Source organism: Lepidochelys olivacea (genome assembly GCF_965140295.1).
Source record: "Lepidochelys olivacea isolate rLepOli2 genome assembly, chromosome: 6".
Lineage (NCBI taxonomy): Eukaryota > Metazoa > Chordata > Testudines > Cheloniidae > Lepidochelys > Lepidochelys olivacea.
Window position 1 is genome coordinate 60,739,452 of NC_140416.1, and position 26,957 is coordinate 60,766,408.

Here is a 26,957-nt window from a genome sequence, read left to right on the forward strand (position 1 = left end):
TGACCCAGTATAGACGTTCTTATGAAGGATCAACCTCTATCTATGCTGTTCGCAACAACAAGGGGAAAAGACTTCCAGATGACAACAAATTGCCAATTCAGAAGTTGCCTTAGAAGGAAGAAAACTAATATCTGCTGCTGAAGAATGCATAGATTCATTCTCAGAGCTGTAAGTATGTTAATTCCAAGCATTTTGTGCTATGACTACGACTTTGGAAGAGTTACTTCTAGACTTGTGTGTTCCCCTTTTGGTCCACTGCAGCTCCTCCCATTCCCTCCACCCCACTTAAGTCTCCCAAAGGAAATTACCACAGGCGATACACACAAATTGAGATCTGATCTGTTGCTGCTGCAGTTGCACAACAAATATTAGCACATTCTAGAACCCTACTGCCTTCAAGTTTTTATTTTCCTATTGTTGCCTGTTGGAAAGCTCTCAGCATCTTTCAATCTATATTTCCTATATGAAGAATGAGAGAATTCCACTCTCTCTTACCTCCATGAAACGCTTATTCTGTTATACTGCTATATTGATTAATGCAAAGTATGTGTGTAAGGAAGGGTCACTTAAGTCTGTTCCAATAAGTGGAACTCTATATCCATCTCAACCCCCACTTTGCTCTTAAAAAATAAAATACAAATCTGTAGTTGCCATTAGGCCTTCCATCATATTAAATCAGTCCTAAGATATGAGAACTACAGGGCAAATTCAAATGGATAACAAGGGAGATATTTTTCATATGGAGACTATTAACTGACTGACATCTACTTTACAATTCCACTGGAATTATTGTATTAATTCCGCATTTCTTGGGTATAGAAAATATGCACATGTGCAAGCAACAAGAGAATTTGTTATTTATCAAGGACCTGTTTTCAGTACGGCTAACACAGAATGCCCACTGACACATCTGAGACAAAAATAAGGACACGTCTATGGAAGAAGTTGGGGGAAATGCCTCCAAATTAATAAAAATAAAATAAAATAATAATAATAAAAAAAGTGCAAAACTATTAGCAAAATACCACAGCCTGACAGGAAAAACAGTTCATGTCTAGGCTCCCCTCTTTCCCTGGAAGACAAGACAAGACCAGACTAAACAGTTTGCTGACCAAGCCCTTCCTTCCACACACAAGACTGTTGTCTCCATGCCTGGCTGTAGTCCCCAAGCCTGTGAACCCAGCTCCCTTTAAGCCTCTCAGTATGAGTTTTCCTCATCAGGGCAGCCACTTCTGAGGCCTCCCTCCTCCTGACTGATCCCTCCCTATTACTATCTCCAGCCGAAGGACCTGGCTTGTGGAGTAGAGCTGATTTAAGTACCTGTATCGAGGGCAGACTATTAACACCTTCTTACCCTGGCTCAGTGGAGAGTTAGTATACCCAATCAAAAGTATGGAGAGAGGCAGGTGGAAATTATTCCTAGAAGCATGTGTTAGGATTAGAAAAACTTATGAATAGAAATGCTGTACTCAGTGGTGTTGTACCCATGTTGTTCCCAGGATATTTGAAAGACAAGGTGGGTGAAGTAATGTCTTTTGTTGGACCAACTTATGTTGGTGAAAGAGACAAGCTTTCAAGCTTACAGAGAGATCTTCTTCAGGTCTGGGAAATGTATTTAGTGTCATAGCTAAAGGCCAGGTCTACACTACACTACACACTTACTTTGGTATAACTACGTCATTCAGGGGTGTGAAAAATCCACCGCCATGAGCGACATAGTTATACTGACCTTAACCCCCCCACGTAGACAGAGCTATGTTGCCAGGAGAACTACCACCTCTCGTTGCGATGGAGTTATTAATCCTCTCCCATCGGCTTAGCGCTTCTGGTAAAGATGCTCTACAGCAGTGCCAATGCAAGTTTGTAATGTAGACCTGCCCAAATACAAGGTGGAACAGATTGTTTAGCATAAGTAGTTAAACACACATTTCAAGGCCATTAAGACCCCTCCAGTCATGGGGGAAATAAAGGTGGGGGGACGCAACTAGGGAAGGGGTTGTTAGTAGGTTATAAATTGCTATTATAAGCCATACATCCAGTGTCTCTCCGTCCATTATCTTTTTTAATAAAGAGAGTCTAGCAAAGTCATGAATTTAAGCTCCCAGGCTCATCTTTTGAAGGTGTTGAGCAGGTTTCCTTTGAGAATAAGAACTATCAAAGCATGATCACTCTGTGAAAAGCGTTCACCCACAGGGGATATGGTATTTTTGTTTTTTTATCATTTTCCTGTGTGAGTTCATTTGAGAGCACAGTGATTGTCTGGTTTCACTCACATAGTTGTTATTGGGACATTTAGTGCACTGGGTGAGGTACACCACATGTTGTGATAGGCACATGTAGGACCCTTGCATCTTGAAAGGTGTGTTGTGGGGGTTGATCATCGAAGCAGTAAAGATATGTTTATAGGTTTTGCATCCATTGCTCTGATGAGATCTGGTGCAGCTTTCAGCTGGTGTGTTCTGATTTGGGGAGAGTTTGCTTCTTCTGATGAGCTTGGAGAGGCTGGGGGGTTCTTTGAAGGCCAGAAGTGGGGGTTCAGGAAAGAATTCTTTCCGGATATGGTCCCAATCAAGAATGGGTTGTAATTGTTAAATGACACCTTGTATAGGTTCCAATGTGCGATGACAGAAATATTATTTATCCATTAAACGTCTAAAAACCGCAGCTGTTTACTTAGTACAGTGTTTAGATACTATAACAATAGGTGCATCCAAAACAGAGTAGATAAAATAGGAAACAAATTGAGAGACTACAGAGGAAACTGGTGGATGAGACAGACTAGATAACATCATTGGACTATTACTGTGGCATTGTTAATTGTTAGTTTTTCCATTCCAGGACTGGACATCAACATAGGAACACCATAAGCCGCTTAGTCTTGGCCTCTCTATCAGGCAATTGTTGAAGTGGGGCAAGCTTTCAGTTCAATTCTTCCTGAATGACCTGCCTCTGTTTAATCTATAACAGACAATCATTTCTCCCTATTCACATTATTGCCAATTTTAAGATCTCATCTGATCAACTGAATTTCTTATTTGTTGTCTGCAAAATTTCCAGCCCATCCTTACTAACTACCTGTTGTCCTTTCTATGAAAGGACTCTTGTAACATCTATTCCTGCCTGGATAATGGTGGCTCATTAGTTTAGCATTTGTACGTAGTGCTATGGCTTCCTGCTAAATCCTTAACCTTCAGCCGTCACAATTTTTGCTATGTTTTAAAAGCCTTGGTAACTATATGTATCAAAAAAAGTTTTTAATCAGGCAGAAAAGAAGGTTCATATCAATGGTCATACAAGGCATCTTGTTTCTAGAGGCACCATTTAAATGCCAAAGTTGTGACACTGAGAAAGTCTGAAGCTTTCCATTCCATACCTGCTCATTTCTTCAGGGATTTATACAAGTTTCCATCCCCAGGCAAGCAAACATTTGTACATTTGCTACTTAAACTTATTTGCATTCCTGAGGTAACAAGTGCCTTTTTCCCAGCTTCACCATCTCTTTCCCTGAGTACAGATATCAAATCTACCTTTCCCTCTGGAAGATCAAACAAAAGGAAACCAAACCATTCTATGTAAAAAGCATATAACTTAGTCATGAATTTTATTTTGGTTAAGACTAAAAAGAATACAAGTCTGATGACACTTCTGTGGGGAGTTTTGCCTTCCAAGACTCACTTTAGAAAGCAAGACCCTGTCCTTTATGAATAAAATATATAGGATTTATGCAACACAGCTATTCTGCCTTTCTAAATTCACAATCTAAATGCCCCCAATCTACTGTATAAGTTTGCCTAGTGTCCTAAAATTGTTTTTAAGTTTGGTTAATGTTGAAAACCAATTCCCTTAACATGGCTGTGCCACAGGTGTGGACAAGGCACAAGACATACTGAAAATCATTCAGGCCTATGTAGTGTGACCAAGAGGATTGAGAGAGATTTTCAACACACAAATTTGACTATGATTAGGCTGCTGGTGCACAAGACCCACTACTCATAATGCTGGCCAATATAGTCTTATTGTGTCCTTGTACCCCCTCGATCTGTCTGTATCCATCTGTTGTCTTGTTTCATACTTAGATTGTAAACTTTTAGGACATGAACCACGTTTTTGTTCCGTGTTTGTACAGTGCCCAGAACACTGGGGCTCCTAAGTGTTATGGTAATAACAAAAACAGTGGCTTAAAACAAAAAAGTTATCCTTTTTCACCCTAACCAGCACAATTCTATTAACCTGAAACTGTTTTCCAGGCTGGTTCTTTAAATTACTTAACATGGCTCAAACTGTTGCATAAACAGGACTTAAAACCACCCCTCATCCACAAGAAGCAAATCAAGGGAAGAGAAGAATCTTCTCCATTTATAACATTTACATAAATGTTTACACAGCATACACTGTTTGTCCAATTACAGCTGTTGGAGAAGGAAACAGTCATCAGCTACTGTTAACCATGTACTGATCAACTTACAGAGATCCCCAAAGGCTTTCTCTGCAGTAATTGATTGATTGTTGTCCCGGAAGAGACATGCTGGTCTAATGAACTGTACTGACTGGACAAGAAAAGCCAGATGGCTGTGTAACAGAGACTAAAGAACTGCACTGAAAATTCAAATCAAACCACTACTCCCACCCCCAACACACACCCCAATCTTAAAAGCAACTGAGCGTCCAAGGGGCAATTTTAAAGACCGGTCATACAAAACTGTCATCAAAACCTATCGATCAATATTTTGCAAACTCTACTGCATAGTAAAACTGATTTTTTAAATCACCAGGAGAAGTAACTGAAAGTCTATGATTGCATATTTCTGCAGCAAGGAAAATATTCCCACTACGTCCCAAAGAAAACAAAGAAGAAGTTTCTATGCATGCGGAAAGGAAGAGGGGTAGATGTAGACTATTTCTGAACATTGCTATAGCTGCAGGCATCCTGCATGCTTTTCCAGCTCTTTTGAACCCATTGAATAGAAAGTTCTATTAATTATGAGAATACAAAATTCCTAGCCTTCTTATCACTATCCGCTTAGAAAAGAGCATATTTTAAGCTTGGTTCTGAACACAGTTTGTCCTTGTCTACACTTGCAGTTAAACAGCATTCAGTACCAGTTCAGCTGCACCCATCTGCTGGCCCCTATTTTGTTAGCAACAGGTAATTTTTTTTTTTTTAAAAAGCATAGACCAGACCATACCCATCATCCTGAAGAGAGAAGTCCTGACACTGTTCCTAAAGTGCACATAAAAGGAGCCCCAATTCTGCAAACCTCTGAAAGTGCATGAAATCAGGGCTCCTTGCCTGCAGAGCCTGAAAGGAGCGAAGGAGTACAGCTCCTTTTGTGCTAACCTCAATGTCCCGAGGACTAAGGCTCTCCTACTAAGGTCTTCAGGAAATGAGGGAGAAGAAATGTACAGGGCAGGAGGGTTGGGGGGAGATGAGGGGGAGTCAGCAGAATCAAAGGGGGGTGTTCTCTATCACTTCTGCTGCAACTCAGATCCCATGAAGTCTCTTTTGGGATGGGATGGGAGGAGGGGAAGGGGAGACAAACACTGAAAGTGATAGGTTTCAGAGTAGCAGCCGTGTTAGTCTGTATTCGCAAAAAGAAAAGGAGGACTTGTGGCACCTTAGAGACTAACCAATTTATTAGAGCATAAGCTTTCGTGAGCTACAGCTCATGTTTGGCTATGGAATTGGGTTTCTTCAGCTTCTATATACAAAGCTCAGTTCCAACTGCGTTCTTTAAAAAAAATCAAAGATGACCAGCCATTCAGCAAGCTAACTGACAGACACCAATTTTATCTCTGTAAAATATAGTAAGACGCTAAATTCCTTTTTATGTAAGCTTGTCCAAAACCCCCCAAAAACATATTTGCACATGAGTCCTTTACATTTCAAGACCTGACACTGCAAGAGAAATTAGTTGCCATGAGCTATCATTCATACTCCGGCATCCTTTTGCACAGGAAAAGCATACATGTACTCTTTAGAGAGGAAAAGCTCCCTTTAATTTTTAAAGAATTAGACACTGATAAGTACCACTGCCTCAAAAATGTCCTTTTAACTAGAACGAATGCAGGATAGTACAACAAAAGTTAGATTTCTATACCACGGCAACACCCTCCCCCCCCCCCCAATTTATGGGGCTTAGCAACCATATAACTAATCCTGTTTGGGAGAAAGCAGTGCTGATCGTTCGATTAGTTGATGGGCACAAATCATATTATCCATCCCCAGAGTTTAGTGTGCAGAGTTAAACGTAATGAAAGCTGTAATTTTTTATAGGGAGCTTGAACAGTCTGCAGTGCAGCAAGTGGTGCATTCCTGAAACTCCCCTCCAGTGTAATGTCAACAGAAGAGGCTGAGTGGTGATGTAATGTCTGAGGGCATGCCATAGATTCAAGACACTTTTTGTTCTATTCACAGGATACAAATTAACCCTTTTATTGAAGCAGGCAACAACCAGCTGTATTTTACTACCACAGGCCCTGGAGTGGTTCAATATATATATAGTGTGAAATAAAAGCTGGTTATTGGCATTCTGTTCATTTGCACCACATATTGTAGCTGGGAATCATGAGCAGGAAGTTTATCTGTCTTCAGGTTTTATACCACTGCCCAACATGAAGATACAAATGCCTTCCATTAAGTGTAGATGTACTTGGACAAATTGTGCTCTTCATTTAAACCCAGGCAGTCCCTCTAAAGTTGATAGGGTGCATTGGTGTAACTAAGGCCAAAGCTGGGCCAATTCAGTCTGCCTTCCCCACACCCCTTATTTTCTTCTATGGGTGTGTGAGCAGCTAGGCTGGGCTGAGTTGAGCTCCTAATTAAGGCAAACAAGACACTATATCGTGTTTATTCACTGATCAAGATCAGAGCTCCTGTAAAAGGAAGAGGCGAGGCTTCTTAGTAAGTGGCACATGAACAGTATATTCATATTTAGTAACTAGGACAAGGGCAGAATTTTGTGTGGATCCAAATAATAAAAGTTTTCAGTCAGACTTTAGTCATCATAAGAACCTAGGTATTTGCAGAAGAGTAATATACCACTCAACATGAGTAAGGGTAGCAGAATCTGGCCCTAATATCATCATCAGTTATAATCCAAACAAATAGAAATTCATTATGGATTGATTAAAAAAAAAAAAAAAACTAAAAAGAATGCAGATATTTGGTGCAAACTGAATTGAGGGTTTGGCATTTCTGGGAAAAATCTTTCATATTCTGTTTATTATTTCAACAGGTTCATAAGGATAACGGTTATGTTAGTGTTCAGACTTGAATGATTCAGATGCTTTCATAGGAACACAAAGGCCTGTTACCAAGGACATAGAAAGAAGCATGGCTAGCTAACCTGTACCCAACAAAAGGGACATGTTCTTGTCACAGCCTATGTGCCCAAAATATCTGTAAGTCCAGTAGGAATGCAAACCTGAAGCACTTTTATAACATTTCCCTCAATTTCATTAATGATTGAGATTCAGTTTATATTTTGTATGATTTTTAGTTCAGCAATTTCATAGTGAGGCTAAAGAATGAACATTTCTACTTTTTACAGCTTCAGAGAACAATGATACTAACTCATCGACATTAGGCTTCTATTTTACTAGCAGCAGGTTTGCTTTAATACCATTTGCCTGCATGCAAATCACTTACAGCAGGTTCCCATTCTCAATGACAAATATTAAAGCATTTTCTATCCCTGTTCCATGGGATGGTTAACAGAGTCTATCGGGGGGGAAAGGGGGGTGATTCCAGAGCACAAAACCCTATAAAGACATAAAACACAAGAACACCTGTAGAGACTGATGGCCATAAAACTCGCTAACAGTTTCAATCTTCATCACTGTCTGGACAAAGAATCATCTACAAGTTCTGTTAACAAAAACTACATTCTTAGCAATGTTGGTTATTTAGGACTTTTGCTGTACAATGAAAAGTGTATTTTATACTCTCTAGTGGGAATTAACCTTTATATTCAGCTATCAGCCTAATATATCAGTAAAACTAAGCTAACTAGCGAATAATATAAAGGGGGGGACAAAGACATGGAAATCTACCTCTTCCCCCAACTCTAAACATGCAATAAATTTGCTATCCAGGAAATTTACTTTTCCTCCTCCTCCTGGTTTTGCATGATCACTTGCTAATATATTTATGACTTGTTCTGTACCTCATGCTTCATCTTTGAGACCCCCTTAAGATAGTCTCTTTCCTGTCCCAGCTCCCAAAGACGAAATAAAATTAATCATAGAATATTAGGGTTGGAAAAGACCTCAGGCGGTCATCTAGTCCAACCCCCTGCACAAAGCAGGACCAAACCCCAATTTTTGCCCCAGATCTCTAAATGGCCCCCTCAAGGATTGAACTCACAACCCTGGGTTTAGCAGGCCAATGCTCAAACCACTGACCTATCCCTTCCTCCCTCTCCTTTCTTCCTTTTGTCAGGATCCTGAACTCAACCTTCTCATTGTCACTGCTGCCTAGGTTGCCACCCACTTCTTCTTCCCCTACCAATTCTTCCCTGTTTGTAAGCAGCAGGTCAAGAGGAGCACAGCCCCTAGTTGGTTCCTCCAGCACATGTACCAGGAAGTTGTCCTCAACACTCTCCAAAAACATCCTGGATTGTCTGTGCATTGCTGTATTGCACTAGTTTAGTGGATAGCACTCATTTCTCAAGTACAGCCCTTTCAACACAACCCCCATCCAAGGGTGAAAGTTAAAGGACTTACCAGTACGCCGGAGTCCTGTGCAGGGGGCATGGCCTCAGCCGGAGAGGCGTGGCCTTAAATCCCCAGGCCCTTTAAATCTTGGGCCTGGGGCTCCAGCTGAGGTAGTGGTAGCTGGGAGCCCTGGGCCCTTTAAATCACCCCTGAGCTACCAGCTGCAGAGGCAACTGAGAGCCCTAGGGTTCGGGGGCGATTTAAAGGGCCCAGGGCTCCAGCTGCCGCTACTGCAGTGGAGCCCGGGGCCCTTTAAATCACTGAGGAGTCCTGGGGACTCCCGGCTGCCACTGCTACCCTGGGGCTCTGGCAGAGCTTTAAAGGGACTGGGGCTCCGCTGTGGTAGCAGTTGCTGGAGCCCCCAGACCTTTAAATCCCCCTGAGCCCTGCTGCCCGAGCCCTGGGGTAGCGGCGGCCGGGCTCCGTCTGGGATTTAAAGAGCTCCAGCCGCCGCTACTGCCCCGGCCCTTTAAATCCCCTCCGGAGCCTCACCGCCACTACCCTAGGGCTTCGGCAGCAGGGCTCCGGAGGGGATTTAAAAGGCCGGGGCGGTAGCGGTGGCTGGAGCTCCGGGGCCCTTTAAATCCCCACCGGAGCCCCGCTGCTGCTACCCCAGGGCTTTAAATTGCCGTCTGGGAAAGCCAGTGCTGGTATGCTGTACCGGGGCGTACCAGCTTACTTTCACTTCTGCCCCCATCCCACGCCCTACTGTGGTATGCCTTTGGTAACCACATGTTTTCCATTTAGGAGTATAACTTTTAAATCAAATACAACTCTGTCAGGTGGTCTCAACTTTTATATAAAACTCCATATGTTTAATTGAAAATTAGAATAGAATATAAAGTATTATCACTAGATCCAATGTAAAATATTAAATCTTGAGTTACTTCCTTAAGATGTCTTGAACATAAAATTAAAATGAGGACTGAATCATACATAGTCTGCTTAGCACATACCAGGAGACAAGAAATGAGAGCTGCAGCCAGAGAAAGCCTATCTTAAGCGACACTCACAAATTGAGCATCCCTTTTATTTCCAAACCCTTCCTCCCATCTTCCTACTTCCAAAACAACCCTCAGATACTACAGTAATGGGATGCAGCATAACACTCTAAGATAAACAGATGGGAGCAAGTTTCCAAGCTCTTTTTCTGTAAATTCTGTAATTTTTCTGGGTTTCATGAATGGACACATATCACACAAAGAAACAAAAACAAAGAACTCCAACACACCCGCCAAAGTACAGAATTTGCCTTACAAAGAGCTGCAGAAGTCTCTTGTCCTGTATCCCTTGTGGATTTGGATGCAGGTTCCAGCTCTTGTCTTCATGTCTAGATATGCTCCACCAGGATGCAATTCCTGTTGGAAGTGACAGCCCTATCGTTGGAAGTGACAGCCCCTACATGTCCAATTCCTATCACTGGATATTTTAAAACGTATCCAGTTACTTCTAACTATTGCTGTGTAGTTTCTTGAACTTTCATATTCCAATTAATTATTTTTGTAGTCCTCTAAATCAGTGGTGAAAAAAAAGTCATTGCAGTTTTCCTTTAGTTTGGTTGACTGGTGTACTAGGTACAAGCAAACACATGATTAGTATGCCCAGTTATACTTGACATTTCTGCAGTTAACAGACTTCCCCACACCAAAGATTAAGTTACATGTACTTGTTTTGCCACCAGTGAAAGGTTTCCAGTGAACACCCTAAAAAAGTTTGCCATTTTGGAAGACTGCCCCAATGGTCTCTTGATGATGTTCCATATTATGTCTCAGCTTCCCTCTTTCCTTCCCAGCTCTAAGTTTCATCAGGAAGTGCATCCCCCATTGCTCAGAGATTCCATATTGTATGTAACGCTTATACACCAGCTTCCTAACTGAACCAGATAACCTGTCTGTCGGGTTTTTCAAAAGGCAAAAGAACAGGCCCAGTGAAGAATGCCCACACTCTTCCCATAAAGTAATGAAGTTTAAAAAGCTAAAGGTCGATCTGGGTCCTGAGTCAGAGAGAAGGCAAACATCTTCTACAGAGCTCATGTAGTTCTACTCTGACCTCTAGAGGAAAAAGACTACTGTCATGTTTAGGTTTGTTCCATTATGGACCCATAAGTAGTGGCATGCTTCCAAAAAAGGTTAATTTGCTTCTGCAATATATTTCTTTGCCCTTTTTAAGTTTCCTTGCGGAAAACTCCTCTAATTTTTAGATTGCCTTCAGTACTGCTTCTGTGACTCTGATTGGAAATGCACAAACATACCTACTCCCTGTGCTTCTTAGGCACATCCACTTACTTCAGTAACAAAAATATGTTTTCATGCCTGAGCCCTTATAGTTACAAGAGACTCTATTCTATCTCCTGCACAGGAAACATATGTTCTGATTCCAAAATCTTTATTATTGATATCAGGGGAAATCTCACATGCTGGGCAGGTTTTATGGTTCCAGTAGTTGTAAAAATTTGTTTTTACTTGTAAAATAATAAATTTGACATGTAAGTTGAGCAAGAAGAATTTTAAATACCCCACAATGTTTGATTTTACAGGCCTGTTTCTCCTGGCTTTAAATAATAATAATTAAATGAAAGTAAGTTTATTTTTCTGACCTAGACAATATTGTCTAATACACAGGTCTGAAAACTGATCAAATGGGCCTTTCAGAGAGCTAATTTTCTAATTTTAGATTACTTTATTCAGATGTAGAATTTACCATACACCTTGGTGTGCATTAGTTTTCACTTAATTTCTTCCTGTTGCAATATTACACAATTTTAAGGCCACCTGCCTCCCCGTGTGTTCTGGATTCAGTAATATCCCCCAAATCAGAGAAGGCTCTTAAAGTGGTTTTCAAATGCTCATGAAAGCCTCTACTTTTGCACAGAGTAATTAGCACATGAGCTTGGGAGGGCACCACTTGCCCGTTACCTGGTCACGGTCGCCTGCAAAACAGCAGCTCTTCATGGTACAGGAGTTGAAGTAACCTTGGTTGTCAAACTGGAAGACAGGCAGTCGGGAGTGGATATCGTAGAGCACTGGTGGAAGACGCCGACGCAATGCCAGCAGCTGGGTACCATTACTGTTGAATCGGACACTCATGGCACTTTGAAGGGACAGATTTCCACCATAGCGGAGCAGTGAACTAAGAAAGGGGAGAGAGAACAAGTCAGGCAGGCTGCCTGAGATTTAAAGTTTACATAAGAGCATCAACTGTGTTTCACTTTTTAAAATACATATGTGATCTCCCAGTGTAGGTTATCAGAATTTTAAAGAGAAGAGGAAATTCTGCAGAATGATCTTTGCTCCAGGTGTCGTCATTTTCATTATGCTGCCATATAAACAATTTTATACATCTGAATAAAGTCTCTCTCTGCCCCATTTCTGCAGAAAAACATTCAAAGCACCCATTTCCAAGCAAATTTGACTCAAAACTTGAATGACAAGCTATCAAAAGTGCTCAGTTTAGAAAGGTGTCTGGAGATAGAGGCTAGTGCGGGTTGCTTAATTGACAGAGATTTTATTCTCCTCCCTCCCACCACGTGCAGCAGATAGAATTCCCTGCATGGGGACAAATTCTAAGACACAGGTGATTACAATTAAAAAAAAACAACCCACTGTTGTTGTAGGGTTGGGCTATTTGCATTTTTGACTAACCCTGCCAGCACTCAGATCTTTTGGTTCATCTGGTGCCCTAACTATTGTGGGCTAATCCCTTTTTGCTATCATGTTGGTGGAGGATGGAGGCTGCAGCTCTTTATCCACAAGTAGATGATCAGACCATTCGCTCATTCCAGCTTCCATTTACAGTTTCCATCTTTACAGCACATCAGGTAATGTTTGTGTTGACTGCTAGTGGGGACAATCAGCTCCAGGCATCTTAAATAAAAGACTACTTTAATATTAAGTTATTATGAAAAAGCATAAGATAAGAGTTAGCCAATCTCAAACATGTCACCTACAAATACTGCTAAGTAGGCAAAGTTTATATTCCATGTGACACGACTGCCTAAAATTCTTACATGGTAGAAGTCCATAGCCTCACCCAGCACGCAGATCACAACCAGTGTACCTATGTCAGCTCTTGGTCACGTGTCCAAGACAAAAGTGAGTGTTGTGTGTCCCCAGACCCTAAAGATTCTTCTTTATAGGAAAACCAAGATCTTTGTCTCCCACAGGTGCCCAGGATAATAGAAACTTGGTTTGAGGCTTGGGTTCCTTTGTGCTTCCAAATGCATATTCACTCTATGGATGGGGAAAATCGTTTTGTTTGCTCTGTGTCTGGTTTAAAGGGATTTAATGACTCCTACCACAACATCTGAGATGGACCTTTTGGTTCATGGGTTTGGGGGAGTCCCCACCAGATGATCTGTCCACCTTCAGTAGCTAACAGGCATGTGCGTACAGATGTAACATTTTCAGAGGAAGTTGACCCATAGGTTTTAATGCATCATATTTTCAGATATAGCTCTCTTCCCAAGGCTTTTATAAAAGTGAGTCACTCCCCATGGAAGGGAATCTGCATTCCACAAAGGTTTAAGCATGTCTTGTTTCATGACATATACTGTAAAACTGAACAGATGCTTGCTCTTTAGTTAGAGTCAAGAAGAACCTAGTAATGTACTTAAAATGGGCCCAGTTTTTTCCTCTCAGTGGTCAGAGTTGGATTTCCTTGAAGAAACTAGAGGCATTTTTCAAAAGTCCTATTACCTGACATTTTGTTTTCTGTAACCAATTACCTGACATTTTGTTTTCTGTCTTCCTGCCAGGACATGCCTGCATCGGACTCCTTGCTCTCCAACTCCCCACTACAAGGGTGATTTAATTAGATTACACTGCACACTCCCTGTACTATTCCACGAAGCCAAGCAGCAGGTGGTTGGGGAGTAAATTGGGGGTGGGGGGAGGGGGAAGAAGAGGTAAAGGTAGAGATGGTAAAAGGGAGTTGGTGCTTTATAGCAGAGAATGGGGACCATGTTTGATAACTGTATATAGAAAGTTCGATGGGGAAAGGACAGGAGTATACATGGTAAGAAGAGAAATTTAATAGAAGACTCACATAGGGAAGGGTGAAGAAGAGAGTCTGATGGTTAAGGAAGCATCAGAGACGTACATCATAGCAGGTGTAGGTAGTGACATCTAAAATCTTGCATACTTTTTGATTCAATTGTCAACTTTCTAAATAGTGCTCAATATGTGGATGATATAAGCTCCTAAAGATTTTGCATAGCCTTGGCCCAAACTTATTGGGCAACTCCTAACCTACTAGAACCTTCCCAAGACAGTAAAAGGCTACATCGGGGGGAGGGGGGAAAGAGGGGAAAGTACAATAAACCAAGTTTGGAATTTCTGGGTCTAAACTATTTTAAAGTTATGATGTGGCAAAAAGGTAAAAATGTTTGGTTTTTCAAAAACTGTCATAATTGTCACTTTCAGGTTTTGGGGCAGGGATAGTGTCTTTCTCCATCAGTTGTGAAGTACATAGCACATCTTTAGTGCTAATAATCTGACTAATCACCCAAAAAACTTTCCCCAGTTAAAAGTTTCTTCTGGTAGAAAAGCGCGTGTGCGCGCACACAGACACACAAACACACGCTTCAGGTGGTCTAGTTTATAGTGCAAAGCTAGTTACAATCTTAACTACCTGGGGACTAACAGGTCTCCCAATAATCTCACTTTTCAGTATTATGGCTGCCCCCTGAAGAAAGCTCAAATGCATATTGAAAGTTTCTAATTCAAAATAAAAGAGCTCTTGCTTCTCAGACTTAGATTTGGGCTGAACAAAATAGGTACAAGTCTTTTTTTAAAACTTTGATATTGGGAGATTAGAATTTTCCCTTGTACCATCTGAACTTGTACCATAAGGTGCCCCCAATGCCCAGTCCCACAAGGATACATTTGCAATACAAAACAAAATAGTAGCCATCACATACACAACACGTTGACATGTTTTACATATGCAAAAGATAATTAATTGGTAAAATGGACTACCAAATACAGCAAGAGAAGCTGCAGCCATGAATGTATTCAAAGGAGTTGGACAAACATTAAACCCTCTGTGCGCTAGGAGATGGAACATTTGTTTTAAAATAGTTTTCAAAACACAGCTCCCTCCCCCACAAACTTTAAACATTTAGCCAGCAGGAGTAGATCTAGCCAAATCGCAATAGCCACCAGATTTAGAAATAGTAATTCAGTCCTGTAGAAGCAGATGCCAAGTAGGCTTTCTGAATCGAATATTGCATACTGTTTGGTCCACAAACCTGTATTACATTTGGTTTGGGGGCATATGGGAAAGTGAGGAAAATGCATTTGCAGACTTCAGACAGAACCGCATTTTTTGCTATACACAGGGGCTTAAGAGGGGGAAAACGAACATAACAGGGTACAAACCATAGCTAGGTAAGTGAATGGATCTAGAGAAGCTGTGCGGCACTCCTTGCAGCCTCAACTATACATTCAAGCCTACTTCTCACAAATTACATCCATTAGACTGGCAATTCTTTTAAGTGAAATTAACAATGCGGTAGGGATTGCCTCCAACTTCACTGTACCAAGTCAAGCTTTACAACCCACCATCAGCGTGAGCCTACCAAATATCTGCTCACCAAGTGATGCTTAACTATTAAGTAGCTCTCAGAATAGATCTCGGTGGGAATTTGGGTAGCTTTTAATGCCCACCTAATTATCTGCTGAGTCTGGACAAAGGAACTGAGAAATCCACCATCTGAAGTTCATTTCAACTTTGAAAAGTGACTAGAAGAATAGCATCTTCTTACTAAATAGATCAGATTCTTAGCTATTTTATTTAGTGACTAAAAATAAAAGTTGTCACTGTTTTTAATCCTGAAAAGCCGACACAATGAAAAGAGTAATGCACAAGTTAGAATACAATCGCATCTCAACTACATTGTTCACTAAATTCCAAACACTTACACCTGTGTAAATCCACTGAGACAGCGGGGCACCCTAGAACCTTTACTACAGGTGACAGGGATATCAGAAAAAAAACAAAACACAACTTGCCTCACAAACTCTGGAGTGAGTTTGCAGGACTGGCAGTTGGGGGGGGGGGGGGAAATCTGTTTTTACTTGTATACTGTTACATTTGCCCTAGAGTTAGTGAGAGATATCAGTGTTTAAGAGTCACATTTCAGAAAGGAAATCTTAAAGAGGATTTTTTGAGGTTATCATTGCTGCTGTCGGGGGTGGGAGGAAAGAGTATGGCCATTCTGAATTTCCCTCACTTGTTTTTTATCATGTCACCTTCTCTGTAGCTAGAAGAGAAGACAAAAGTCTCTCCCCAATGAAGAGATGACAATATATGCTCATGGAGCTTTTTATTCTTCCCCTGTGTGAGCCACCAAGTAATAGGAACATAAAACTTCAGTCACTTATACTCAGTGAAGAGGTGTCACTTCCCTAATATGAAACTGAGGTATTCAATCAGTACAGGTTTTGGCTCATTTTAAGACTGCTTTCTCCTCCTCCCTTCCCCCCCCCCATCACTTATACTCCCTCACAACTTTTCTTCACAGAGTAGTTCTCAGAGGTGGCATCCTCTTGCAGGAAGTGTTATTAGTATAACCAGGTAGAACCAACAAATATCCCTCAGAGAGATGAAGGCCATCACCAGTAACAAGATACTTAAAGTCAACTCTCAGAGACCATCATCTGTCATGGTAATACCAAGCACAACCAGAGCAACCACTGATGGAGCATGTCTGAGTGAGCAAGGTAACACTCACTTTCTGCCATAAGTATCACCTTCTTCACTCATTCAGAACTATCCTGGCATTTTGTCCGCTTCCACTGCCAGCTGGGTGAGCCAGATTTGGAATGCTGGCATTGCTGCACAGCTCTGGAAACAACAGTCAACGACAAACATACATTTGAGGTTTTTTTGGTGGTGGTTGTGGGTTTTGTAGAATTAAGAGAAAAATGTTCTGTCTATAGACTAAAACTAAGTCCTAACACATATATACTGGCATTGGGGGCAGGGTGAAGGAGAGAATGACAGAGTTATGTACAATATGGTCATTGCCATAACTGGACGCACTGTGTAAGGGCAGCACTCACGTGTTAACCAAACATGGGTTCAGATGAACAATATTAGGCTGTCAATCCAAGATCAGCATCATTAGTGCAAATAAATAAATTTTTGCTGGAAGCTGGGCGGGGAAGGGGTGGAAAGAGGGGAGAACCACAACAGCCAGTATTTGCATCAGCTCAAGGCTTCCTTTCCAGGGAAAGGGGTGGGGGAGAAAGAGAACCACTTGTGCCTGAAACAAAAAATTTGCCTTTTAAAAGAAGTGCTGTTTAAATAAACATGCCATTTTTTTTTTGAAAGATGGACATTTGGTGGGTCAGCATAAGCTTGCATGAGTTCTTCATAAGTTAGCTTTGCCACACTTAGTAGTCACTGATACACAGAGAATAGCATAGGACCTTGGGGGAAGTTTAAAACAAAAAGTGCACCAGGATAGCATTAGTGGAGCCATTCAATACACATTCCTTTTGATAAGCAACAAATGTTACACAACAAAATGGATTACAGTCAATGTCTTTAGGAAATGAGAGTCATTTGTGGGGGAGGAAAGGAAGGAAGGAAGGAAGGGAGAGAAAGTGTTGATAATTCCAAGCAGGGTTGTTTACAATATAATGTAATAAAGAAGATTGACCTTAAAAGGAAAAAAAAACAAATTGAATGCTCGTAACTAATATGAAAACAAAATGTCTAATACACATGATCACATGCCATCAGGTTTATCAGCATCTCTGTAACCACTAAACTGAGGTACTTCTAACAGTGCAAAAAAAGAAAAGGAGTACTTGTGGCACCTTAGAGACTAACCAATTTATAAACCAGTGCAAAAAAAGAATTTGTAATGGGATAAAACCTGGCAAAAAGAATCTAAGCCTGGGAAAACAGAGAAGAAGTTTTTAACAGATCAGCTAAGCTTTGAAAGAAGGTTGTTTTCAATACACAAAACAGGAAGTTCTTATTTATTATGGATCACACCCTACAGGGACTGAAAATATTGATGGTATAGAAGAAAACAAGACAACAGTCTTAGCTTTTGAGACCAGTGGACTTCGCTACTTTATTTACAAAGCCAAAACAAACCTGCTATATATCTAACCTGCTTTGAAAACATAAGCATGGCCATACTGAGTCAGAAGACCAGTGGTTCATCTAGCCCAGTACTCAGTGGCCGGTACCAGATGCTTCAGAGGGCATAACTAAAACAGGGCAATTATCGAGTGATCTATATACTCTGTTGTACAGTCCCAGTTTCTGGCAGCCAAAGGTTTAGGGACACCGAGAGCATGGGGTTGCGTCCCTGACCATCTTGGCTAATAGCCACTGATGGACCTATCTTTAATTAACTTATCTAGTTTTTTTTTTTGTTTTTTTTTAAAAACAGTTATACTTTTGGCCTTCGCAACATGCCCTTGTAACAAGTGTCACAGGATGACTGAGTAGTGTGAAGAAGTACATCCTTATGTTTGTTTTAAACCTGCTATTAATTTCATTGGGTGACCCCTGGTTCTTGTGTTATATGAAGGCGTAAACACTTTCTTATTTACTTACTCCACATCATTCATGATTTCACAAATCTAGTCTCCCCACCATAGTTATCTCTTTTCTAAAAGTCCCAGTGTTTTAAATCTCTGCTCATATGGAAGCTGATCCTGTCCCCTAATTTTTTTTTTTGCCTTTCTCTGTAAATGTTTCCTAATTCTAATATATTTTTTTGAGATGGGGCGACCAGACCCGCATGCAATATTCCAGGTGAGGGTGTACAATAGATTTAGATAGTAGCATTATGATATTTTCCCCTCTTATTATCAATCCCTTTTTTTCATGGTGCTAACAGTTTGCTTTTTTGACTGCTGTTGCACATTGAGCAGATGTTTTCAGAGAATTATCCATAATGACGCCAAGATCTCTTTCCTGAGTGGTAACAGCTAATTTAGGCCCCATCATTTTGAATATATAATTGAGATGACTTTTCCCCAATGTGTATTACTTTGCATTTTTCAGCACTGAATTTCATCTGCTATTTGGGTGCCCAGTCACCCAGTTTTGTGAGATCCCTTTGTAACTCTTCACAATCAACTTTGAACTTAACTATCTTGAGTAGTTTTGTTTGCAGCTGCGAACTTTACCACCTCACTCTTTACCCCTTTTTCCAGATCATGTATGAATAGGTGGAACAGCACTGGTCCCAGTACAGAGCTTTGGGGGACCCCGCTATTTACCTCTCTCCATTCTGAGAGCTGACCATTTATTCCTACCTTTTGTTACCTTTGTTACCAGTTATTGATACATGAGAGGACCTTCCCTCTTATCCCATGACTGCTTACTTGACTTAAGAGCCTCTGGTGAGGGACCTTGTCAAATGCTTTCTGAAAGTCCAAGAAAGCTATATCCACTGGATCACATTTGTCCATGTTTGTTGACAGCCTCAAAGAATTCTAGTAGATTGGTGAGGCATAATTTTCCTTTATAAAAGCCATGTTGGCTCTTCTTCAACATATGTTCATCAGTGTCTGATCATTGCAACTATAGTAAAAATGGAATTAATTTGCCTGATGATCAAGTTAGGCTTAAACAGCCTGTAATTGCCAGGATTGCCCCTGGAGCCTTTTTTTTAAAAATAGGCATTACATTAGCTGTCCTCCAGTTATCTGGTACAGGGACTGATTTAAGCAATAGGTTACAGACTACAATTAGTAGTTCTGCAATTTCATATCAGAGTTCCTTCAGCAGTCTTGGGTGAATACCATCTGGTCCTGGTGAATTATTACTGTTTAGTTTAATCAATTTCTTCCAAATCCTCCTGTACTGACACCTCAATCCGGGATAGTTCCTCAGATTTGCTACCTAAAAAGAACGTCTCAGCTGTGGAAATCTCTCACTCACATCCTCTGCAGTGAACAGCAATGCAAAGAATTCATTTATCTTCTCTGTAAAGGGCCTTATCTTCCTTGAGTGCTCCTTAAGTACTTCAAACCTCCAGGGACCCCACTGATTGGCAGGCTTCCTGCTTATGATGTACTTAGTTTTTGAGTCTTTTGCTAGTTGCTCTTCAAATTCTTTTTTGGCCTGCCTAATTATACCTGTACACTTAACTTGGCAGAGTTTATGCTACTTTCTATTTTCCTCAGTAGGATCTGACTTCCTATTTTTAATGGATGTCTTTGTCTAACTGCCTCTTACTCTGTTTAGCCATGGTAGCATTTTTCGGACTTTTTAAAATTTGGGGTATACATTTAGTTTGAGCCTCTACTACAGTGTTTTTAAGCAATTTCTATGCAGCTTGCAAGTGTTTCACTAGTGACTGTTCCTTTTAAATTTCTGTTTAATGAACTTCCTCATTTTTGTGTAGTTCCCCTTTTTGAAGTTAAGCTACTGAGGTTGGTTACAGAGTAACAGCCATGTTAGTCTGTATTCGCAAAAAGAAAAGGAGGACTTGTGGCACCTTAGAGACTAACACATTTATTTGAGCATGAGCTTTCGTAAGCTACAGCTCACTTCATCGGATGCAATGTAGCTCACGAAAGCTTATGCTCAAATAAATTGGTTAGTCTCTAAGGTGCCACAAGTACTCCTTTTCTTTTTGAGGTTGGTTACTTTGGTATTCCCCCCCCCCCTACTGAGTTCTGAGGTCTGTTAATGCCCGTGAAACATAAAAAAGGGAGGTGAAAATAGCCCAGCAGCGCATACAGTAAAATTAATCTACACATACAAGATGTTCCTAAGAATTCTAATATAATTTAATAGTATGAGGACAATGTTCGGAAGGCCCTGTCGTATTTCTAATCATAGAAATACTTTGTACGGGTAATTCCTGTAGGATGATACTACCCAGAATCCTTCACAGGAAATTGGGAGTCTTTGTTTGGAGAGTGAAAAAACAAGTTTGGGCAAAATTAAGCTTCCAGGTCTGTCTTCCCATATAAAAATTAACCCCACATAAGCACAATATACTACATCCTCCCAGACTGGATAAAGCGTGGAGAAATTTAGGAAAAAGAAAAGGAGTACTTGTAGCACCTTAGAGACTAACCAATTTATTTGAGCATGAGCTTTCGTGAGCTACAGCTCACTTCATCGGATGCATACCGTGGAAACTGCAGCAGATATTATATACATACAGAGATCATGAAACAATACCTCCTCCCACCCCACTGTCCTGCTGGTAATAGCTCATCTAAAGTGATCATCAAGTTGGGCCATTTCCAGCACAAATCCACAAATCACCCGACCAAAAACAAAATATGTTTAAAAATCATGAGGTTAAATTTTATATTTATAAAATCTGAGGGAGTCGGGGGGGGGAGGAGGGTTTGCTTTCTGGTTCTTCTAGTGTTCATTTAAGTCTCATTTTCAAGTTTTTCCTCCCCAACCAGGAAGGCTAAAAAACTTTCATTAAAACAAAACAAAAATAATTGACTTCAGGAGCTGGGACTTTAAAATAAATATCACAAGACTTATGACAAACTTGTAAGAGTTGGTAAAGCTGGATAAATATCAGGAAGCATTTCCCTGGGTTAGGGCCAGGGCCGTCCCTAGCCATTTCGATGCCTTACACAGCCCCCTGCCTGTGGGGGTGGGGGGCGAGGCCAGCCTCCATGGGGGGGGGGGGGAGCAAGAGCAGGCTTGGGGGGCAGTTTCCTCCCTGTCCCCCCAGCATGAGCTGGCAGAGTGGAGCTGGCTGGGGCTGGGTTGCTCCACTTCCTGCCACCTGGTGAGTGCAGGGCAGGGCCAACCCCTGCTGCAGTCCTCAGGGGAGTGGGACTGGGGGCGGGGGCAGGGCTGGGGCGGAGGCCATGGGGAAGAGGTGGATCAGGGGCTGGAGCAGCACACAGTTGCGTGGGGCACCAGGAAATTTGGTGCCCCAAAAATTTCCTGATGCCCTATGCAGCTGCGTATTTTGCATATGGATAGGGATGGCCCTGGTTAGATCTGCCCCATCTAATTTGGCCATTGAACGCTGCCTTTGCCCTGCCAATGAATTCAGCCTTTCTAGACAGTTCACTTCTTTCACATATATCTTTGTGCCTTCTTCCATTTTGTCCTTTATTCATAGACAAAGCTACAGACTTTTGGGCTTGGGGGGAGGAAGGGTGAAGAGGAAAGCATTAAAAAAAAAATTATTCTTCAAACTCCTCCTTCAGACTCACCTCCACCATTATGCCTACAGAACACAGCCAGATAACAACTAGGCAGCTGAGTCAAGACTACTGCTGATTTTGCAAAATCATGCTTATTTTACTGTTAACTAATGCTCCTTCCATCCCCTCTCCATTTGCTTGTTTCATCCACCTGTTGAGTCTTCTCATAAACTTGTCCCAGAGAGCTCAACCTCTGAATCATCTTCATGACATATCTGTATAGCACCTAGCAGAATGGAGCCCTGATCCCTGCTTAGGTCCTCTAAGAGCCGCTGTAAATCTAAATAATAAGCGAGATCTACCAGACTGTAAAATGGTTTTTCAACAGAAACAGAAGACCCTTTGTTTGACTTAAAAAGCCAAGTGGAGAATTTAAAAAACAATCCTGCTATGACCACAGGGAATGGTCTGAATCACCTAATAGACCTCTTCCATCTCTAAATTCTCTGATTTAGGATTTTATTATTTAAATTGGTCAAAAGTAGCAGTTGTATGGTAAGGTGATGGTGTGTGAAGGGAATATAAGTAAGTAGGATTCAAAGCAAAAAAACAAACAAACAAACAGCAGATTCCACCAGATAACCAGACTGATGAGAGACCAGATATGCCATAGGAAGGTGACCTTCAGACAAAAACAAAGGCACAAATTATTGTTTCTGAAATGAAGCTGATTTAACATCAGTAAAAATAAAGGTACGCAGCTGCCAGGGAAGGCAATATGTTTGTCTGGAAAGGTAATTCATTATGAATTAAAAACTGCTGCACTTGAAGTGAATCTGTTACTCTGAAACCTGCTAAAGTAAAGTAATAGTAACAGCCGTGTTAGTCTGTATTCACAAAAAGAAAAGGAGTACCTGTGGCACCTTAGAGACTAACCAATTTATTTGAGCATAAGCTTTCGTGAGCTACAGCTCACTTCATCGGATGCATACTGTGGAAAGTGTAGAAGATATTTTTATACACACAAAGCATAAAAAATACCTCCCCCCACCCCACTCTCCTGCTGGTAATAGCTTATCTAAAGTGATCACTCTCCTTACAATGTGTATGATAACAAGTTGGGCCATTTCCAGCACAAATCCAGGGTTTAACAAGAATGTCTGGGGTGGGGGGGTAGGAAAAAACAAAGGGAAATAGGTTACCTTGCATAATGACTTAGCCACTCCCAGTCTCTATTCAAGCCTAAATTAATAGTATCCAATTTGCAAATGAATTCCAATTCAACAGTCTCTCGCTGAAGTCTGGATTTGAAGTTTTTTTGTTATATCATCGCAACTTTCATGTCTGTAATCGCGTGACCAGAGAGATTGAAGTGTTCTCCGACTAGTTTACGACTGTTATAATTCTTGACATCTGATTTGTGTCCATTTATTCTTTTACGTAGAGACTGTCCAGTTTGACCAATGTACATGGCAGAGGGGCATTGCTGGCACATGATGGCATATATCACATTGGTGGATGTGCAGGTGAACGAGCCTCTGATAGTGTGGCTGATGTTATTAGGCCCTGTGATGGTGTCCCCTGAATAGATACGTGGGCACAGTTGGCAACGGGTTTTGTCACAAGGATAGGTTCCTGGGTTAGTGGTTCTGTTGTGTGGTATGTGGTTGCTGGTGAGTATTTGCTTCAGGTTGGGGGGGCTGTCTGTAGGCAAGGACTGGCCTGTCTCCCAAGGTTTGTGAGTGTGTTGGGTCATCCTTCAGGATAGGTTGTAGATCCTTAATAAAGCATTGGAGGGGTTTTAGTTGGGGGCTGAAGGTGACTGCTAGTGGCGTTCTGTTATTTTCTTTGTTAGGCCTGTCCTGTAGTAGGTGACTTCTAGGAACTCTTCTGGCTCTGTCAATTGGTTTCTTCACTTCCGCAGGTGTGTATTGTAGTTGTAAGAATGCTTGATAGAGATCTTGTAGGTGTTTGTCTCTGTCTGAGGGGTTGGAGCAAATGCGGTTGTATCGTAGAGCTTGGCTATAGACAATGGAACGTGTGGCGTGGTCAGGGTGAAAGCTGGAGGCATGTAGGTAGGAATAGCGGTTGGTAGGTTTCCAGTATAGGGTGGTGGTTATGTGACCATCGTTTATTAGTACTGTAGTGTCCAGGAAGTGGATCTCTTGTGTGGACTGGATCAGGCTGAGGTTGATGGTGGGATGGAAATTGTTGAAATCATGGTGGAATTCCTCAAGGGCTTCTTTTCCATGGGTCCAGATGATGAAGATGTCATCAATATAGCGCGAGTAGGGGCATTAGGGGACGAGAGCTGAGGAAGCGTTGTTCTAATTCAGCCATAAAAATGTTGGCATACTGTGGGGCCATGCGGGTACCCATAGCAGTGCCGCTGATTTGAAGGTATACATTGTCCCCAATGTAAAATAGTTATGGGTGAGGACAAAGTCACAAAGTTCAGCCACCAGGTTTGCCGTGACATTATCGGGGATAGTGTTCCTGATGGCTTGTAGTCCATCTTTGTGTGGAATGTTGGTGTAGAGGGCTTCTACGTCCATAGTGGCCAGGATGGTGTTATCAGGAAGATCACCGATGGATTGTAGTTTCCTCAGGAAGTCAGTGGTGTCTCGAAGGTAGCTGGGAGTGCTGGTAGCGTAGGGCCTGAGGAGGGAGTCTACAAGCAGTTGTGCCAGAGTCAGACTGCAAGACTATCATGATGTTCGACACTAGTACACACACACCAGGACTGACACTGCTAAGTAAATGAAAGAAAGTGCAGCCACACACCTCTTTGGCATCAAAAGTAATCACAACTTTCTTAAGTAACAGGTGATTGATTACGGGGGTTTTGCTGTTATATTAGTCCTTCCATTAGAGAGGATCAAAACAGAGATTTACAACCAGCCAGTTAAGCATCACATGCTTCCCTATAAATGGGTAAACTGAGGTAGAGAGATTTGCCCAGCTGACAACATGACAGAGTTGAAAACAGAAGTCAGGGTTTCTGACTCCCAGTCTGTTATGGGAAGTTACTTTTATTCTTCCGGGGGGGGGGGGAACAAAAAACAAAAAATCTCTCTAATATCCTTTCATGCTCCCATTTATTGACTGTTCCATAAAGGATTTAGTGATGTAGTTTTCATGAAAGCTGCTATATAAAATGAAACTGAGTAGTACTGAACCAAGGCAGGAAAATATGTATGCTGGAAAGGTCATACCTTTCACAAAGGCCTTGCACCTATTCACTGCCAACGCTATTCTGGAATCAAAGCAAAGCAAAGTTAATATATAACTGCTGGAAGTGTTACAGGTACCCTTTCACAAAAGATATTCCTAGCACAGGTCACTACCATTGGTGTGGGACTGATTTGGCACTAGTAAGAGAAATAAAAGGAGAAGAGTCAATTACTATGTGGTCACAGAGTGCATCCCTTTTCTTATGAGCATGCACTTTGCTTCCCTTCCCAAACACACCTTACTCAGGTAATCCTTACTCAGCCCATCCCTCTGCCACTTTCCTCAAGCACATGAGAAATGAATGTACACAAGAGAAACATGTAATCAAAGCAGTAGATCACTCCACTCCTTTTACACCACCGCCTACATGTGACACAGAGGCCCACTGGGTACCAGCTGCAAAGGGTTTACTGTTCTGTAATAGCAGTTCCTAACAGACCTGAAACTCACAACGCACAGCACACCACTTCCAAGGTATTTATCCATAAAGAATATCATGTGATGTTTACGCTAAAAGCTGGTGTCACGCTGATAATGACTATGATTGTAACATATATGTATTCCTACTAGATACTGGAAATGTGTTCTTATAGTTTGCATCAAAGTGTTAATTCCAGGCAAAAGTGAAAAACTGGTTTCTTTCCAGACCAGATACGTTTACCCATCTATCTGTTGAAATGTAAATTGAGTGTTGTCTCATTCACAGTCACCTTCATGCAGATGAAGGATTGGGCAATTTATCAGGAAGAGCTGAACGGCAGGGGGGGAAAAAAAGTCTTATCTGGGGGTGCACTTCAAAAGGTTTACTGGACTAGCTGAGGGACAAGGAAAGCACCCCATTATCTTGCATCTATGAAGTAAACGAACACTGTTTACACTCATGAAAACGGGATCAAAACCAGCCTCAGCTGGAAATGTTGCAAAAAAGCATTGGGGGAGATAAGCCCACTCTAGACAAGAAGTTAGCTTGTTACATTTAGACTAGTCTCTAGCAATTGTGTATTTTGTTTTATATGTAACCCTTCTACTTCCATTATCCTTAACTTACTCTCTCTCGACTCTTGATAAGAAACTTATTCTTGTTTTCACTATAGATATATTTCAGTGCTGTGGTATTGTACAAGGTATTGATCCTGAGTTGAATCATACAAACTGGGGTGTACTGTTCTCTTAGGGACAGCATATCTGGCATTACTAAGAGCATTCGATGGATAAGCAACTGAACACTGCAGGGGAATGCTTCAAAGGGCCTCAGGGACCAGACAGCATCTACTGTTAATCTGCAAGGCAAAGTAATGGCTGGCATAGCCCAGACAAGATTGTTTGGGTGCCTAACAGGCTGGAGGAATCAGGGAGCTGACACAGTTAAGCACACACACAAGTCTCCCTCTCGCTGGGGGCACAGGGGTAACAAGGTGACTCTCAGTCTTGGGCACCTTGAGAACTGTCAAAACACGCAAACTAAAAACAAACAAGTTCATTAACAATTCACCCTGAGTTTCAAAGACAAGACAAAGGAAAATAAACCCCTTATAAATGGACAAGTCATTTGACCTTTGAGACAAGGCTGAGACACAAAGGTGCCATTTCACAGCTATCACAAAGCAATGCCTTGTCTAAGGAAGAAGTATATCTAGAAAGTGCACTACATCCATCTTAGGACACACCCCTATGCCAGTGAATAGCTCTATTGTCCCCCCTTCCCTCTTGCTTGGCTCCTGGCCTGTGTTTTTATGAGTGATTTAGTCTTTGTTCTGCAGGTGTTAAATACTCTAATTACACACAGACATGGAGGTCATACTTTTACCTATAAAAATGTTGTTTTTTTTTTAAATTGTACCTTGTTTAATTATGCTTCTAATAGCCAGCCAAAAAGAAATTGCCTTCCTAGTTGCAATT

At 41.4% G+C, this 26,957-nt stretch overlaps 1 protein-coding gene across 1 annotated transcript in view; it reads right to left on the reverse strand.

Annotated features, from left to right (window-relative positions):
* DCAF5 (DDB1 and CUL4 associated factor 5) overlaps positions 1–26,957 on the reverse strand; it is a 109,535-nt gene that overhangs the window by 31,148 nt on the left and 51,430 nt on the right. The window contains exon 6 of the mRNA XM_084630267.1: positions 11,631–11,844. Coding sequence (XP_084486393.1) covers positions 11,631–11,844 — 214 coding nt within the window. The remainder of the gene's footprint in view (positions 1–11,630; positions 11,845–26,957) is intronic.